General features: G+C 45.8%; 1 protein-coding gene across 1 annotated transcript in view; it reads left to right on the plus strand.

Moving 5' to 3' along the window:
* The first annotated feature begins 472 nt into the window (after window positions 1–472).
* Window positions 473–14,517, plus strand: part of LOC137802986 (junctional adhesion molecule 3B-like) — a 33,366-nt gene continuing 19,321 nt past the window's right edge. The window contains 2 exon segments of the mRNA XM_068601223.1: window positions 473–493; window positions 495–561. Coding sequence (XP_068457324.1) covers window positions 473–493; window positions 495–561 — 88 coding nt within the window.

Consider the following 14,517-nt stretch of genomic DNA (forward strand, 5'->3'; position numbering starts at 1 on the left):
TTCCACAGCATTTCAGAAAACTTACAAAAAAAGAATTGTCCAAATGTAAAAAAAAAATCCACTGGGGAGGTTTCATGGGAATACATCGGCCTGCTATTATTTTTAACCGTGTTGTCCTACTCACTCCATCCCCTTAATTTCACTGAGGAATAGTGGGAATGTGGTCTTTTAAATGTACTTTGCTGCTCATCTCTCTTCCGTCTCACAACACATGAAAGGCTGAACGCTCTCAGCTGCCTCCCTACAGTATAAGGCCACAGTAGTAAAAGCCTCCCATCGTGTCAACTATAAATTATAGTCTGTGTGAGTGATGCTTTCGGTAGCTATGGAAACCTAATATAATACATGCCCCCACCCCTTCCCTCTCCTCTCCTCTCTTCCCTCCCCTCTCTCTCCCTCCATCCCTCCCACTCTCGCCTATGTCTCTCTCCCTCACCCGTGCACACCAAAGCTTCTTTAGGCTACTTTGCGCATGTACGGCCAGTCAAACAGAGCATTGCATCGACTCCAAGATGGCGAAAACACGTCTGGCTTGCCTCCTGACTCTCCTCTCAACTCACTGTAAGTACAACAAATCACGCGAACTGACTCTTCTTTCCCCGTTTTCTCTCTTCCGAGGGACGTGGCCGTCAAAAGGCAGATACTTCTGCGTCTGTTTGCTCGATATTTCACAGCAGCGTCGGGCGAAAAATAGATTCCGCCTCAGAAGTAACACTATCTGGACGCAACTCACGGTAAACTCACGCCACACTGACAGCGAGACCCGTCTCCCCGACGTGAAAGTGAAGAGAGTATTTAATTCTGTTTAGAAATGGCAAATATAGTCGCCATTTTTGATACAACTTCACGCACTGTCAACGTGACGGGCGAATGTACGGGTCGAGCGGCGGGTTATCGGCGGCTATTGTTTCCCCAACGCATCCTTCTCCCTCGCCGCTCCAGTCGGAGTAAAGCGGCGGTAATGTTCCCGGGAAACAAAGTGTGTGGATGTAGCCGCACATTAGCACCAGCGAGACGAGCGGAGCCAACGGCTCGGTCCGCGGCGTGTTCCGGAGTCCGCTCCGGACGCCTCACTCTGGAAAAAGTTTCACCCCTCTCAAGTTCGGAGAGAGACTTTATGTTTGTGAATTAAGTATGAATTAAGGCGGTTTATTTCATATTTTTGTCCGCGCTGTTAACTATTTAACGTGTGGTTTTTTTGTGTGTGGTTTTTTTTTTGGAGTCGCGGTAGTGGCAGAGATGTAGGAGGCAGTGATGCGAGATAACGGTTTTTCCTGCGGCGGAATAAAGCAGGCTGTCCGCGGGAGGAGCCAGGCGGCCGGGCCAGTGAGCGTCCTCTGCCCTCCTACTCCTCCTCCTCCCGTCGCCGCTGCTGGACCCTTTCAAACCCGCACCGGAGCAGAGCTCGTAAATAGAAAAAGTCTCCAGAAAATCAATTGGTTTCGGCAGTCCCCCCTAAAAGAGCCCGTGTTCCCCCTGTCTCTCGGCCCCGTCGCGGCGAGCGATACACGCGCACCTGTGAGATCAGAGCACTTCGTGAACGTTTTAACACGCGAGACGAAAGTCCCGGATACTTTCAACTTCAAGTTACGTGATGAGTTTTTGACGACCTTTCGAGTGAAAGCAAAGTTAAATGTTTTTACCATGTTACTAAATATTTACTATATAATCATGCTGTAGTCGTAACAGAAACGACCCTATGAAGCCACTTGTTGCTGTGCTGTGTTGAGATTTCTTCGATAAACCAGGATGGTTTTACTTCTCTTTGCTGTTTCTTCAGCTACTCTCAAGCTATTACAGTAGTTTCCTTTTTTTAAATCCAAGAACTTGTAAATCTACAATTTAAATATAGAGCATATTTTGATAGATTCAGCTTCAAGTTGTATGCTAAATTACAGACAGTACCTGGCCATATATTTAATGGTCTCAACTGAAGTCCTGCATGGTGGGCTGTGGCTTTTGTAATTCGACATTATATTTAGTTTAATTTTAATTTAAGTGTAAGAAATGTTTTCAAGATCTTTAAAAAAATTTTTTTTTAAAAAAGCATTAGAAACTTTGCACTCTTTTCCTGCTCGTGCACGAGTAAAGGTGCTTCGGTAATAGTTTTACCAGAACAGGTTTGGGTGAAATGTGTTAATTGTGCCCTTACAGCCACTTGGACGCACATTAAACAAGGTGTGAGAGAACAGACAGATCAGAGAGAAGCGTAGACACAAGAACCTCCTGTGATCTCTCACGTGTGTCATTTGGCTTATTCTCTTTGCTTTAATTAGGAGCGAGCAGCGGAGCTTGTTTGAAATCTGTTGCCGTGTCTCTCTCGACTCACCTCCAGGCTGTGTGCTTTTTTTGTTCTCTTTTTTTCCCAAGCGATACATTTCAAAGTCAGTACTCTTAATGATGTTCCCCCTTTGGTAAATCTGTGACATCGCAGCAGCACAATTGGCATTTTCAATGCGGAGGGGGTGAGGGGGTGGTGCAGTGAGCTGGTGAAGATTTAAGAATGTCTTTTGTCTCGCCTGGACAGGGCTCAGCCATGTGGTCCGACTGGCTCCCAGCCAGCGTGGCCACTGTCTTTAGTAACAGGACAAATCTGGCTAAACTAAAGCTGGCCACAAGCCGCATGGTGATTTACTACTTGGTGCTGACGCTAATAGGTGCTGACTGTAATTGGAATTTGTCTAGTGCTATGGAAGAGCTCCACTCCAGATTCAGCTCCTGATGTTTCACAAAGCGAGTAAGGAACTCTGAGGACGGAGCGGGCCGTCCGTCTTTGCTTCTTCTTCTCTGTCTTGTGAGATGTGCTTGTTATTTAAATATATGTGACATTTATCGGTGCCGATCGGGTTAATGGCCGCGCAACCCCGGCCCTCCCGAGTGACGGCTGAACACGGACCGCAAATATCAACCCCGGTCATCTGTCGGCGTAGCGAAAGACGAGGGCCTGTTGTTATTTTAAGCACAGCAGAGACTTTCCAATCTGATCTACTGGAATGCATTGACATTTTCCATTGTTGGCTTCACCTGAGCTGTTTCCCTTAAACTATTCCAGAGAAAGCAGTACATGTACTTCAAGAGGATGTCTGCCAGAACCCCCTTCGCCAAGAGCATGGCCAAGATATGTGGGAACTTGGAAGATGCTCACGCTGGATTAGTTCAGAGCAAATATAAACTTTGAGATCACTGCTCTCTTATAAGAAACACCTGTGGACAGCGATACTCGTCAGAGCGATTGCTGCCGTTTTGGGGAAATTCTTTGGATCAACAACATAGGAAAACGTTTAATACATTCCTGAAAAAGATTGATCAGCTTTCACACTTTCTTTACCTGAATGATTGACATTTTTTGACATTATCTCTGTTTTCACTCATGGCTGTCCGCCTAATCCAATTCGAGCCCCCGCTTCATCTGAATGGATAAGATAAAGGCTTGAAAGTCGTCCCGCTAGATAGCTGTGGAGCCTCCCCTGTGCTCTCTGCTGATAAGCCATTGCATCACTTTGGAGAGCTTTGAGCATCCTCTAACCAACACATAACTGGGGTGCTCATCGGGTGACGTTGCCCAGCAGGCTATTCAAACATTTGTCTCCATCAAGAGCCGAGCATCGCCACTTCCCTCATTGTTTTGCATGTGTGGCATAGACCCCCTCTCTCCCCCCTCTAGGATAACTGTGGATAGTGGCTCCCTAAGGAGGTGCATGTTGTCAGATGTTTCCCTCCCCACCCAAAGCTTGCGAGCAGCAAATGTTCAGAGCACTCTGAATGGCATGCACGGCCCCCGCGGGCAAGTCACATACAGTCTTGACATTTGACTGCAGAGACGGTAAATGGCAGACCAAAAACGGGGACGGACGAACAGACAGGAGTCCCTCGCTGCCAAGCATTTTGTTTGTTACAAGTCAGGAGTTCTCGTCTCCAGACGCCCCCCACCCTACCCCTGGGTGAGAGGTGTCAGTGGTGTAACACATTTATCATGGCTGGCATTTTGGTCTCAGCTCCAATGGAACAGCAGGGAAGGAGCTCTGCAGTTACCATGGGCTCATTGCCTAAACGAGAGTTGTGTAATTTTGGGTTGTAACGGTGCACCAGGGGGGGAAGAGACTGTTGTCGTACTGTTTACATTTGATTATCCACACGAAGAGGGCCCGGTGCTATTTAGTAGTTAATTTAACATGCTACAGTGTTATAAGATAGGTGCTATGTTTTTATCCGTTTCATACTTCTGTTCCTTTTAAGGGTCATTACAACTGACTTGATTATAGTAAAGATGAAAATATTACTGTATACTGTGATATTTTCAGTCAGTTATACCGTATAAAAGTCAGAAGAAAAAAAAAGTTTACTTTACACCCTTTTCGAATATATTCTTTGAATCTCTCCAGTCAGCCATGTGGGCTGTCTGCGCAACCAGCGTTCCTCCATGGGATAAAGTCAAAGTGGCACATGGCCCTCACTGTGGAATGGACCTGAAACAGCTGAGCAGGAGTGGGCGGTGGTGTTTTTCGAGCCGCGTCTCAGGCGTAGCCCGAAAATATCTGCCGCGTCCCTCCCAAACCTGAGTTAGCAAATGCGGCATTCCAAACAGAAAACACATGGAGGCAGGAGCCTCCTCGTCATATGTGCGCTGACTAACAATCACAACCACCTGTTTTCCCTGAGAGATAAAAAGGGACCCCTTGTTGATGAGTTGGCCGAGGTCAGGGCTGTGAAGAAAGCTCCGTAGTGTTCAGAAAAACAGGCCGAGCGGTACGGTACCTCTCTTGAGACAGAGATCCTGTTTTAACTTGACACAGAGAAGGATTCAGCACCCTGTCCTGCTTCGATCATTTCTTTTTTTCTTCTTCTTTCGCTCCGAGTGAGCCACAGCAGATGCTGAGGACACACTGATGCGCTCACGTTCCAGAAACAGCAATGGCATGTGCGTGCTTCAAATGTCAATAAGACTACCATGTGAGAGAACCACCGGTCATAAACTAGAAGCCGCCTCCGGGCAGCAAAGCTGGCCAAAAACTCCACATGAAAAGCACCATAAAGGTCTCGCTGTGGAGCGGGTCTTGTCCATAAACTGACAAGAGGGTGGGGTGGTTCATGTGAAAAAAAGTTAATTGTTGTCCCGTTTACAGTAATGAGGGTTTTGAAGCGACCGCTCCTCCTGAAAAGAGGACTAAAGTGGTTTGTTTGTTTTGACAAGACATCATTACAGTCGATGTTTGGGCCACTCTAGATCAACAGGATAATCCCCAAGATGCCTCTGTGCTGGCTGCCTGAGCTTAGGGCAGCACAAGAGAGGCTTCCTGTCTGATGATCTCTATCTATGGTCACATGGTCTCTATCCGCGGCAGCTCTCCCGCTCGTGCCTCCACTGGATACTGACGGAGCACATCAATAGGTCAAAAGAGAGCGCCATCGATCAAACATCGGGGACGCCCGTCGGCTCAGTGAAATAATTAGGGGTTTCATTAACGACGCGGTGGAGGCGATGAACTGCATGTGGCCTAGCGCACCGTCGCTCGGAGAGGAAAAAAGCTGCAGGCTGCGCTCCCGCTGAGAGTCAAAACCAGATAATCGCTCCGGATTCATCTTTTGTTTACCAGGCCGCAACAAAAGGGCAATTATCGTCTAAAAATAGCCACGAGGCAGAGTCATCTGACGACCTCAGGTGTTTGATCAAAGCCTATTCCAGACCAAACCGTTTGTAACATCGACTGTGGTAATGATTGTGGACAGAAGACGCATACAGTAGCATCGGCGTATCTCATAAGAATTTCCTCAGCTGTTACTTCTCAGTTCCAGGAAACTTTGTGAAGATAAAATAACATTAAGGCTAAGGCCACATAGGGATTTTTGAAGATGAATAATGGCAGGAACCAGACCCAAGTGAGCCCTAATATCAAACTAAAATATTGAAATCAGCTTTAAAGGTAGCCAGTCTTGGGCTAAAAGCATTTTTAAAACAGCAGACATGATTTTTGACTTTCCTAAGAGTTTCCTAGGACAGAATTTCATTCATGAAAAAAAAAAACAGGGTCAAATCTTTTTAACTGGTTTGCCCCAGAAATTACATCTGGATTCTTTTAATCTTTGTTTTTGTCTGAATTATATTGAAGACACCAGTGAAATGGAATTTGACTCATTTCATGACTAATGGCTATGATGAAAAGGAGATATCTGGGCGGAGACCTGGCAGACAAGCAGATTTTTAGAGAGTTTCTCGCTCTGTGTCATCGCTTTGGAACAAGATAAATAATAGTGCTGCAAATAACATCGGTATGCCACTAGTTCTTATTACCGTAAGACCTCCCTCTGTTAATCAGGAGCACTGGTGCTCGGCACCCATTCCCTTGCCTTACATCTGGTAGCCTGTAATTAGGAGGTTTCCACACCTCCAGGTCCATGTCATGCCTGCAGCATGCTACTGTGGAGGCGGAAGGCTGTGGATGCACCTGCTCGACATGTGGCAGTCTAAATAAAACAAGCTTGTAGCATCTAGTTTAAATAATACTCGGCACAGGCAGTGGTGTCCATGTTCGTAACGAGGCCGCATGACAGGAGGTGTGTTTGTGGTGAATCCCAGGCAGAGAGACACTAAATGTCAGATAGAGGACTAACATGTGAGTTACCGGCGTCTTCTGGGAGTGCAGTGCGAAATGGGTTGAAAACAGCACAGTGCAGAAGTGATAGATGGGGCTCGGTCAGTGAGCGAGACCTAGACCTTGATGCTTTCAACTTAAAAAATAAATAAAATGAGGAAATGATTTAGTGCAAGCCTGGCAGTTACAGACTCGGACAGCACCGGGCGAAGCTTTAGGGATGGCAACATCATCTCATCTCCCCGCGCAAACTTAAAAGGACAAAGTGAACATCTTATTAGTGGTGAGGACTCCAAGGAGATTGAGCTCCGTCTTCATTTCCTAAAAGAGGGGCTGATCGGCTCTATACCTGGCAGCAGACGGGGGGGTTTCAGAGTGCTTCAGGTCAAACATGACACAGAGATCTTGGTGCTCATCCGAACCAGTTATTAGTGATGATTTAAGGTGTGTGTGTATTTTACCTTCGGCTCCTATATTGGCATAGAAAGGCAGCTGTGTCCAGTGAGACGTTTGCTGTTGAGGCACAATGAGGTAAAGCGCAGCATCATCTGCGACAATTCTTAACACCATCTCAAGTTCATCTTAAAATAATGCGGGACACCGCTGGCTGTCAACAGAAATCACAAATTAGATTTGGGCTCAGATGAGTTCGCTGCAACTCCCTCAGCCCGCTCTGGAGTTTGATACTTGAGCCTTTCCAACCTAATGGAATTCAAATGTCACTTTGACTATTTATGACGAGTCACAGGACATTACACTCTGAAAGCTCTTTTCTATGCCACCCAAAAGACATATGGTCTTCTTATATTAATAGAGTAGCTCAGCATTTTGAAGAAATCCTCCCATTCACTTTGAATGAGATGCAATGGTTTGTACCCTTCTCATTGCTGTTTTTTTTATATTTACATTTACAGAAGCTTAGCTTAGCACAAGGACTGGAAACAGGAGGACCCAGCTAAACTGTTTCCTATCTTGGAACCCATCGGTCTGGAGACGATTTATCCTCCGGAGACAATGACTAATCTAACTGGGGTTCTGGTAAATCCAGGAGATATCTGGATAATGGTTATAATGGCCAAGACTTCCTCTTCCGGTCATTGTTTACAGTCCAATTAGCAACAAGTAACACAAGTTGCCAGTGGAGGCCAGTGCACTTCACCTCTTTTTCTCTCCCCTTCTTTCTTTTTTTTTCCCTGCAAATTCCAAAAGCTGCATTGTAGCCACGATCAAAAGCTCTGCTGTAGAAAGCCCACCAGCACTGTCAGGAGTGCATTCAGCTGACTGGACAGATCGAGTTGGCAGATTGTAACCAGACCATCTGGCCACGTGGCGTGAAGGGCCATGTAGTTTCAAATATGTCGAGATTGACCTGGAGTTGATAGCACTGTTGTGCCGTTTTAGAGGTTGCCACAATACAATTTGGTAGACAAGCAATCCATTGATCTGAACAGTATTGATCTCTGACACCAGCAGCTTTTAGGCCAAACGGTGGAAAAAAAGTCATGTGGAAAGCCTTCATCGGAGCGCCTTCTCCCTCTGTGTCCCAAAGTCTCACTTGCATGAAATGGTAATGAATACTTAAAGAGCTTTTAAAAACGTCTGATATCAAGGAGCATTAATGGAGCGCCTTGGTCCTGTCAGGAAAGATCATGCGTGCCCCGTGACCGTCCATGTTTTTTAGGCCCTGCAGTGAATCACGCTGGAGGAGAAGCGCAGCGCACACAGCCACCGTTGCCACATGTGTGCGAGGGCATACTTGGGATAAGTGAGTGCCTCAAATATTTGTCAGGATGCCAGACATAGGCGACGAGTTTGTAACGCGGTTGCTAGCCCCCCCACCCTTGTCTGAGCTCCAGTAGAGGGGGCTTTGTGGTGGGGGCCCCCGCTTGGGCTCTGTGTCGTTTAAAGCAGTAGAGAAAGCCATTTGGGTGGATTTCATGGTGACTCAGTGGTTTGTCAGGCATTTGTCATCGTTGGAACAGGTCACTCAAAAACGGCCAGGCTGAAGCCTCAAAGCTGATCAGAGACTTAAGTATTACGTCGTGACGTTACCCTTTAGCTGCAAAACAAGCCTGTCCACCAAACAGCAGCATAGTATTTTAAATGTATTTTTTTTTTTAAACTCTGTCCTCCGCATTGACCTAAATGACAGAAAGAAAACTGTTCCGCAGCCCGTCTGTGTTAAGGGATTTCCTGAATCTTTTGCCATTAGGGTTGTAATTAAACTAAATTGTCAATTTCTCAACCCATCCTCTAAGTCATTCCCAAAATGACCACGTTATCTCCTCTGCCATTTCCTTTCACAAGGCTGCTCCGCTTCCAAAGTCAGATGAATATATTTATGCGGCGGTCATTATCCAGGCTTAAAAGGTAACCTTAAGAGAAGCCATGTGGAACGAGGAGATTCTACGAGGAGGTAATCACAGAGCGTGGTGACGTGGGATTTTCTTCTACTACTACTACTTTGTGGAAAGATGCCAAAAACAATAAAACTACAGCCACTATTGGATTTGGACATATATTTTATTACTGTATATTTTAACTTCAACAAACACAAATACATACTGTACGTTTACAGTATCATGGCCACATTCTTCACAGTGTTGTCCCTCGTGATTTTTTAAAATTGAAACTGTAAAAAGTGAAAAAAAGAAGCAGGAGTGATTAAACAATTAAATTCGCTCTGATGTTCTTTATTGTAAAGCTTCCTTCGGTCTGTAATCGTTGTAGTTAAACGCACATGATTGATTTAGCATTGCTCTCCCTTAACACAGTATGACCAATTTCTTATCAGAGTATCAAAATTGACGCATTGAAACCAGCAACATTGCCATTTTATTCCAGAGATTGTTCCCCCTTTTCAATCTCTCTGGTGCCTAGATTACCCACAATGCTGCTTATCACAAGGAGGAATTCATCCGATTTTGCGGAGTTCCCTCTGGAGCCTCAAAAGGCCTCTACAACTATGTGTAATACCGACCAAGACCCGCTGTCAATAGACTTAAATGTGTTAAAGTTCCACTTTAAGGATACTGACATCTCGTAAAAAAATAAAGCAGATAAGCGTGTTGCACCAACTGCTTAACATAAAAATTGTGACTGCATGGAATCTTGAAAACAACTTTGAATGATGGTGGTGTAGCCGCCTTGCCTCGACTCGACCGACGGGGGAGTTTTTACATTTAGAAAACGTAGACGTAGAAACAACTGCACTTGTTCTTCAGGCGCTTGATTAATTGCAGACTACGTCTTGGTCTCTCTCCCACGTGGACCCAAAGCCACATCTTCAAGTTACACAACCTGAACCCAAGAATCCAGAGAGCACAGATGTGCGCTTCCTAAAATATTCAGCATACAAAAGCAAAGAGCCAACAAATAATTCATTGAGAAAATAAGAAAACAACAGGCGGAAAACAAGAGAACAAAAGCCATTTAGTCGGCAAGGGGTAAAGTTTGAGTGTGGGTGGTGAACAAGAGGGAGGGAACGTACAACAGGCCTCCGACCTCTGCGCTCACCTCACCCCACCCCCAAAAGCCGTTCATTCTGCCAAGATCCGGTTTGGAGCGAGAACAATGATCTTATGGTTCTGTGAGCTCTGCACCACACTTTCCGAGGGAATCCGTAGGCGATCTCCGTGCTAACGAGTGTCTCGGAGCGGCCCCCGTCCAGCCACTGCTCATTGTAACCAATCCCCCGCCCCGTCCCTCCTCTCCGCGCCTTCCCTTCTCTCGCCGAGGATCACTCATGCAGCACTGAGCCACTGTACAGTTTTATCTCGGATCATCAACACTCAAGATCATCAGCGTTCACATCTGTGGGCGGCGTCCCTCCGGGGCGATTGTTAGCGTGGTAAGCTCGTTCGGAGAGAGACGCTAAGTTCTGCAGCAAGTGTGGGGGGGGGGAGCTCTCTGCAGCGAGGGCGCTGGTACCAGAGCTAAAGGTTCCAGTCACATCCGAGCACCACACCGTCCGCTCTATTAGGCCGTTTTCCTTTCAGGGTTGAGACGGATGCATTTAAGCAGATTGAGCCTGGCGTTTCGCCAATCAGTGGTAGTCGCGGCTTATCGTGGCCGTCCCTGCTGAGCACACTTCCGATGGATTCAGTGCTGTCTGGATACTCCTCACTGGAGGCAACAGGCTGACTAGTGACTCTGGTTTCTAATTGATGGAATATTCCGCTCACGGTGACTCACTCGTGATTAGTTTCCTACAGACCGCTGAATCATTCGACAATTACGCTGCATGTGAAGGCCTTTATGCACCAGTGGACCTGATGAATAAACAACGCCAAAATGTAAAATACTCTCATGTGAAGATTTTACATCAAAGGCTTTTATTGTGAAATGAAATGTTACAACGATAAGAGCGGATCTGTTCTACCCTGCTTTTGTCAAGGTTGAAAGGAATTGGAAAAAATATTGTCATTTGTAACAAATTAAAGAACATTGCATTGATTTAATTGCAGTTAACAGATTAAAAAAAGATGCCGAAATATCTACATAATAATACCCATTTGTAAAAAGTCTGAACTCATGTTTAGTTATTTCTCTCCGCAATATGACAGACAACTTTTATAATGCTCGTTTTCTCAATGAAGCTTGGATCTATTGATTCTAGGCTACGCTCTTATTCTCATCTTTGCATTGGCGTTGTATGTCATTTCATCGCGCAATAAATGTCGTCGCGTTTTGGTGTGAATAAAGCATTGGCCATAGGAAAACAAATATTTAAACAAATTGTGCTCTGCATTAAGCTTTTGTTTTGACCGTCCCCAAAACCCACTGTTCTATGTAATTAGCAAAATATTGAACAGGACAGCGCCTGGATGCCACGCTCCGCCACGGAGCAGTTATGTATGACGCAAACGGAGACAGCAGGTGACGAGGTCGGCAGCTGTCCTCTATTCTTACCATGAAAGCTTTGCCATTGTTTCCCGCACTAGCGGGTCACACCGTGACTGTGTCGGGCACACCTTTTTACTTCCTGTGTCACCACGTACTCACACGGCGGCATGCTTCATGTCACAGCCTGGAAAACAGAATGGGAGGCATGAAGCGTTCGGCTGTCTGATGCCCCTGTCTGGTATTTCCCACGGAAACCCATCAAGGATTCCTCCCTGAGCAGGTGATGGAAGTGGGGGGGCGGGGCGGTCAGCAGCAGGAGCCTCAGATGGTTTCCCCTCCCCAGCTGTTGTTTAAGCAACATTCCCTGTCGCACAGCTCAGTCAGCCTGTGCAAACTATTTGAGTCCAGAGTATGCCTTTATGCGCATTTGTTGTTTGAGGGAGGGCTGCTCGTTGGCAAATTCCTGCTTGGAAATCGCACCCCGCGACGTCTCAATATTTATTTTTGTTTTGTTTTGTTTCTCATGGAAGGCACACAATGTTCATAAACAACTGTCTCTCGAAATGAGTAACATGTCATGATTTACTCCTGGTCACGTGTCTTTTGAAGTCTGTTTTCAGAATGTGGCTGATGAGCAAGGCAGCCCCACCCTTTTAGTTAGTTACTTATTTCAGAGATTGGAAAGATGCGTACAAAATACAAATACAAAATCTTTGGACGTTTGTATTGTTTCAACTTGCGTTTAAAGCCATGTAGTTTTAGGCAATGTTAAATATTGGACAATCAATAATTGCCTGTTGTGTAGCGTACAAGTTAGCACATCGATCAAACGGAGATCTCAGCTGAAAGAAAGTGTTTGCCCTGGTGCCACCACTTTCTCCATTGAAAGTAAAAAACAAGAGAGACGTGGGTCCATCCCGTGACCCCGGTCTCCTCGGCCACGCTGCCTGTCCGAGCTCACTTCACCTGTGACCACTCATCCCCCTCACAGTCACACACTTTTGGCGACCTCGCATTCTGCACTCCTCTTCCTGTACTCCACATTAGTGCTTGCTAAGGGGGGACAATGAAAAACGGTCAGAATTGCCTCCCACAGCAGTATACTTGCGCGCGGGCCAGTTGCCATCGTTTGAGAGGGGGGGGTTCTGCTCTGAAGGAAATCTTTGTGGAAGAGTGAATCTTTTGCTTGACCACACTGCTTGACTTTTTGTTTTGTTGCTGCTCACGTAGTCAGCAGGCGCTCCTTTTCCGTCTGCTATTGTGCTCATTGAAATGTCAGCAATAGTCAGCTGCTGAGCACCCTTCTTCACTGAAACTCACTTTGACATCTTATTTGTCTGGAGCAGCTTCTGGAGTCTGTTGATCTGGATTGACAGCTACGTACCTATTGAGTGTGTCGGCTTTTAACACTGGACACGGCGAATGGAAGTGTGGTTTATAATTCTCACTCAAATACATTATATTACCACATTCCTGTATACTTTCAGTTTATTAATTTGCTATACTGTGAACCATTATTTCATTTCCTATTTTTTGGGAGTATTTCATTTACTTTTTACTCTTTACTTTACATTATTTTAACCCTTAAATGCTTTTGCTTGCATGATTTTCCTAATTTATACATACTTAATGACCATTGTGGGTGCTAGGGTTGTCACGGTACTATGTTTATTATTACTTTTATTATTATATTGTAAGCTATAATGACCCTGAGAGAGAAGAGAACATAATATTAATATTATTACTACTAAACTAATAATAATAAACCTGATGAAAAGAAATGGCATGTAACACAATATGTTACTATATACAACTGAAGCATGTTATTGTACAAGTTAGCAGCACTGTAGCCTGTAAAATGAACTACTAAAGGAAATTTACCATCAGCTGGGAGCTTTTAAAATAATAGTCTGAGATTATTAACTTTTAACATGTGCTGAGGAAGCCTGACATCTGAGATATGCATTGCCAATAACTGCGTCACTGTGATTGTTGCACAAATGATAATAAAGTGCTTGAAACTCAGGTCAATGAAAGTGTTATGAGTCATCTGTCAAAAATCCTCCTCTTATAACACATTTGTACTGCTTGTTAAGCTGTGGGGAAAGAGCTGCTTTCTGAAGCGATTGTCTCCATCAGTGATCAGACACGGATCATGTGAATCTAACCGCCATGTTCCACCACACAAACATGGCTTTTGTTCCAGGGTGGAAAACAAGGAGCTGGTTAGTAGGCAGGAGCCTTGGGACGCCACTGTTGTTAAGAGCAGACTGTAGAAATATTGGTCCAGGTCATGGTCCTGGTCCTGGGCCTGGTCCTGGGCCCAGGCCTGGTCTTGGTCCTGGCCTGCTGTTCCAGAGCCGATAGCATCTTGATGACTGGTCCAAAACTCCTCTGGGAGCCCCTATTATGAAAACTTTATAAGCTTCCTGTTCCCAGTTCCCGAGTGCCGTAAACGTGCCAAACTACCCAGCCCTCGACATGAGCGCGTCGAGCCACACCCCTGTTGTATGTGTGTGTGTGTGTGTGTTACATTTGTACACTTGCAGTCCTGCGTCGTCGGTTCGTTGTCATTTAGTTCCGACGAGCCTCGATGAGCTAACTCGCAGCGCAGAGGCATTACAGAAACACCAAACTGCTGTCCATGCTGTGGAGATGTGCAGGCTTTGGCGGGGGGAAAAGGAGGGTGCATAAAAAGTTATCCCTAAAGGCGGCACCGCAGAGAACGCACTCTTTCAGTTCAGCTCTTTTCAGGCCTACAGCCGGGCATCCTTGGAGCGCCACAGGAAGCGAGGCAGATTAAACCTTTTGGACCTGCTATGTCAACATGTCTCCGCCGTGTGCTGTTGTGTTATTGTTCCGTTGTCAGTCGAGCCTCAGCTCATAGCGGTCAGCCGCCGCTCGGCGTCCGTGCACTCGACAATGAGCGCTTATCTCTGCAGGCTGCGGCACATTGGCTCAGCTACACCCTTCCCCCCTCCACATCTCTCTGTCCATGTCCCAGCCAAACGAGCATTATTAGGTAAAGGAAATGCTGGCTGGTCAAAAAAAAAAAAAAAAAAAGTGAATATCCCAGCATCCA

Source organism: Clinocottus analis, unplaced genomic scaffold, assembly GCF_023055335.1.
Source record: "Clinocottus analis isolate CAN_PGR_092001 unplaced genomic scaffold, fCliAna1.0.p SCAF_5, whole genome shotgun sequence".
In the NCBI taxonomy this organism is placed as follows: Eukaryota; Metazoa; Chordata; class Actinopteri; order Perciformes; family Cottidae; genus Clinocottus; species Clinocottus analis.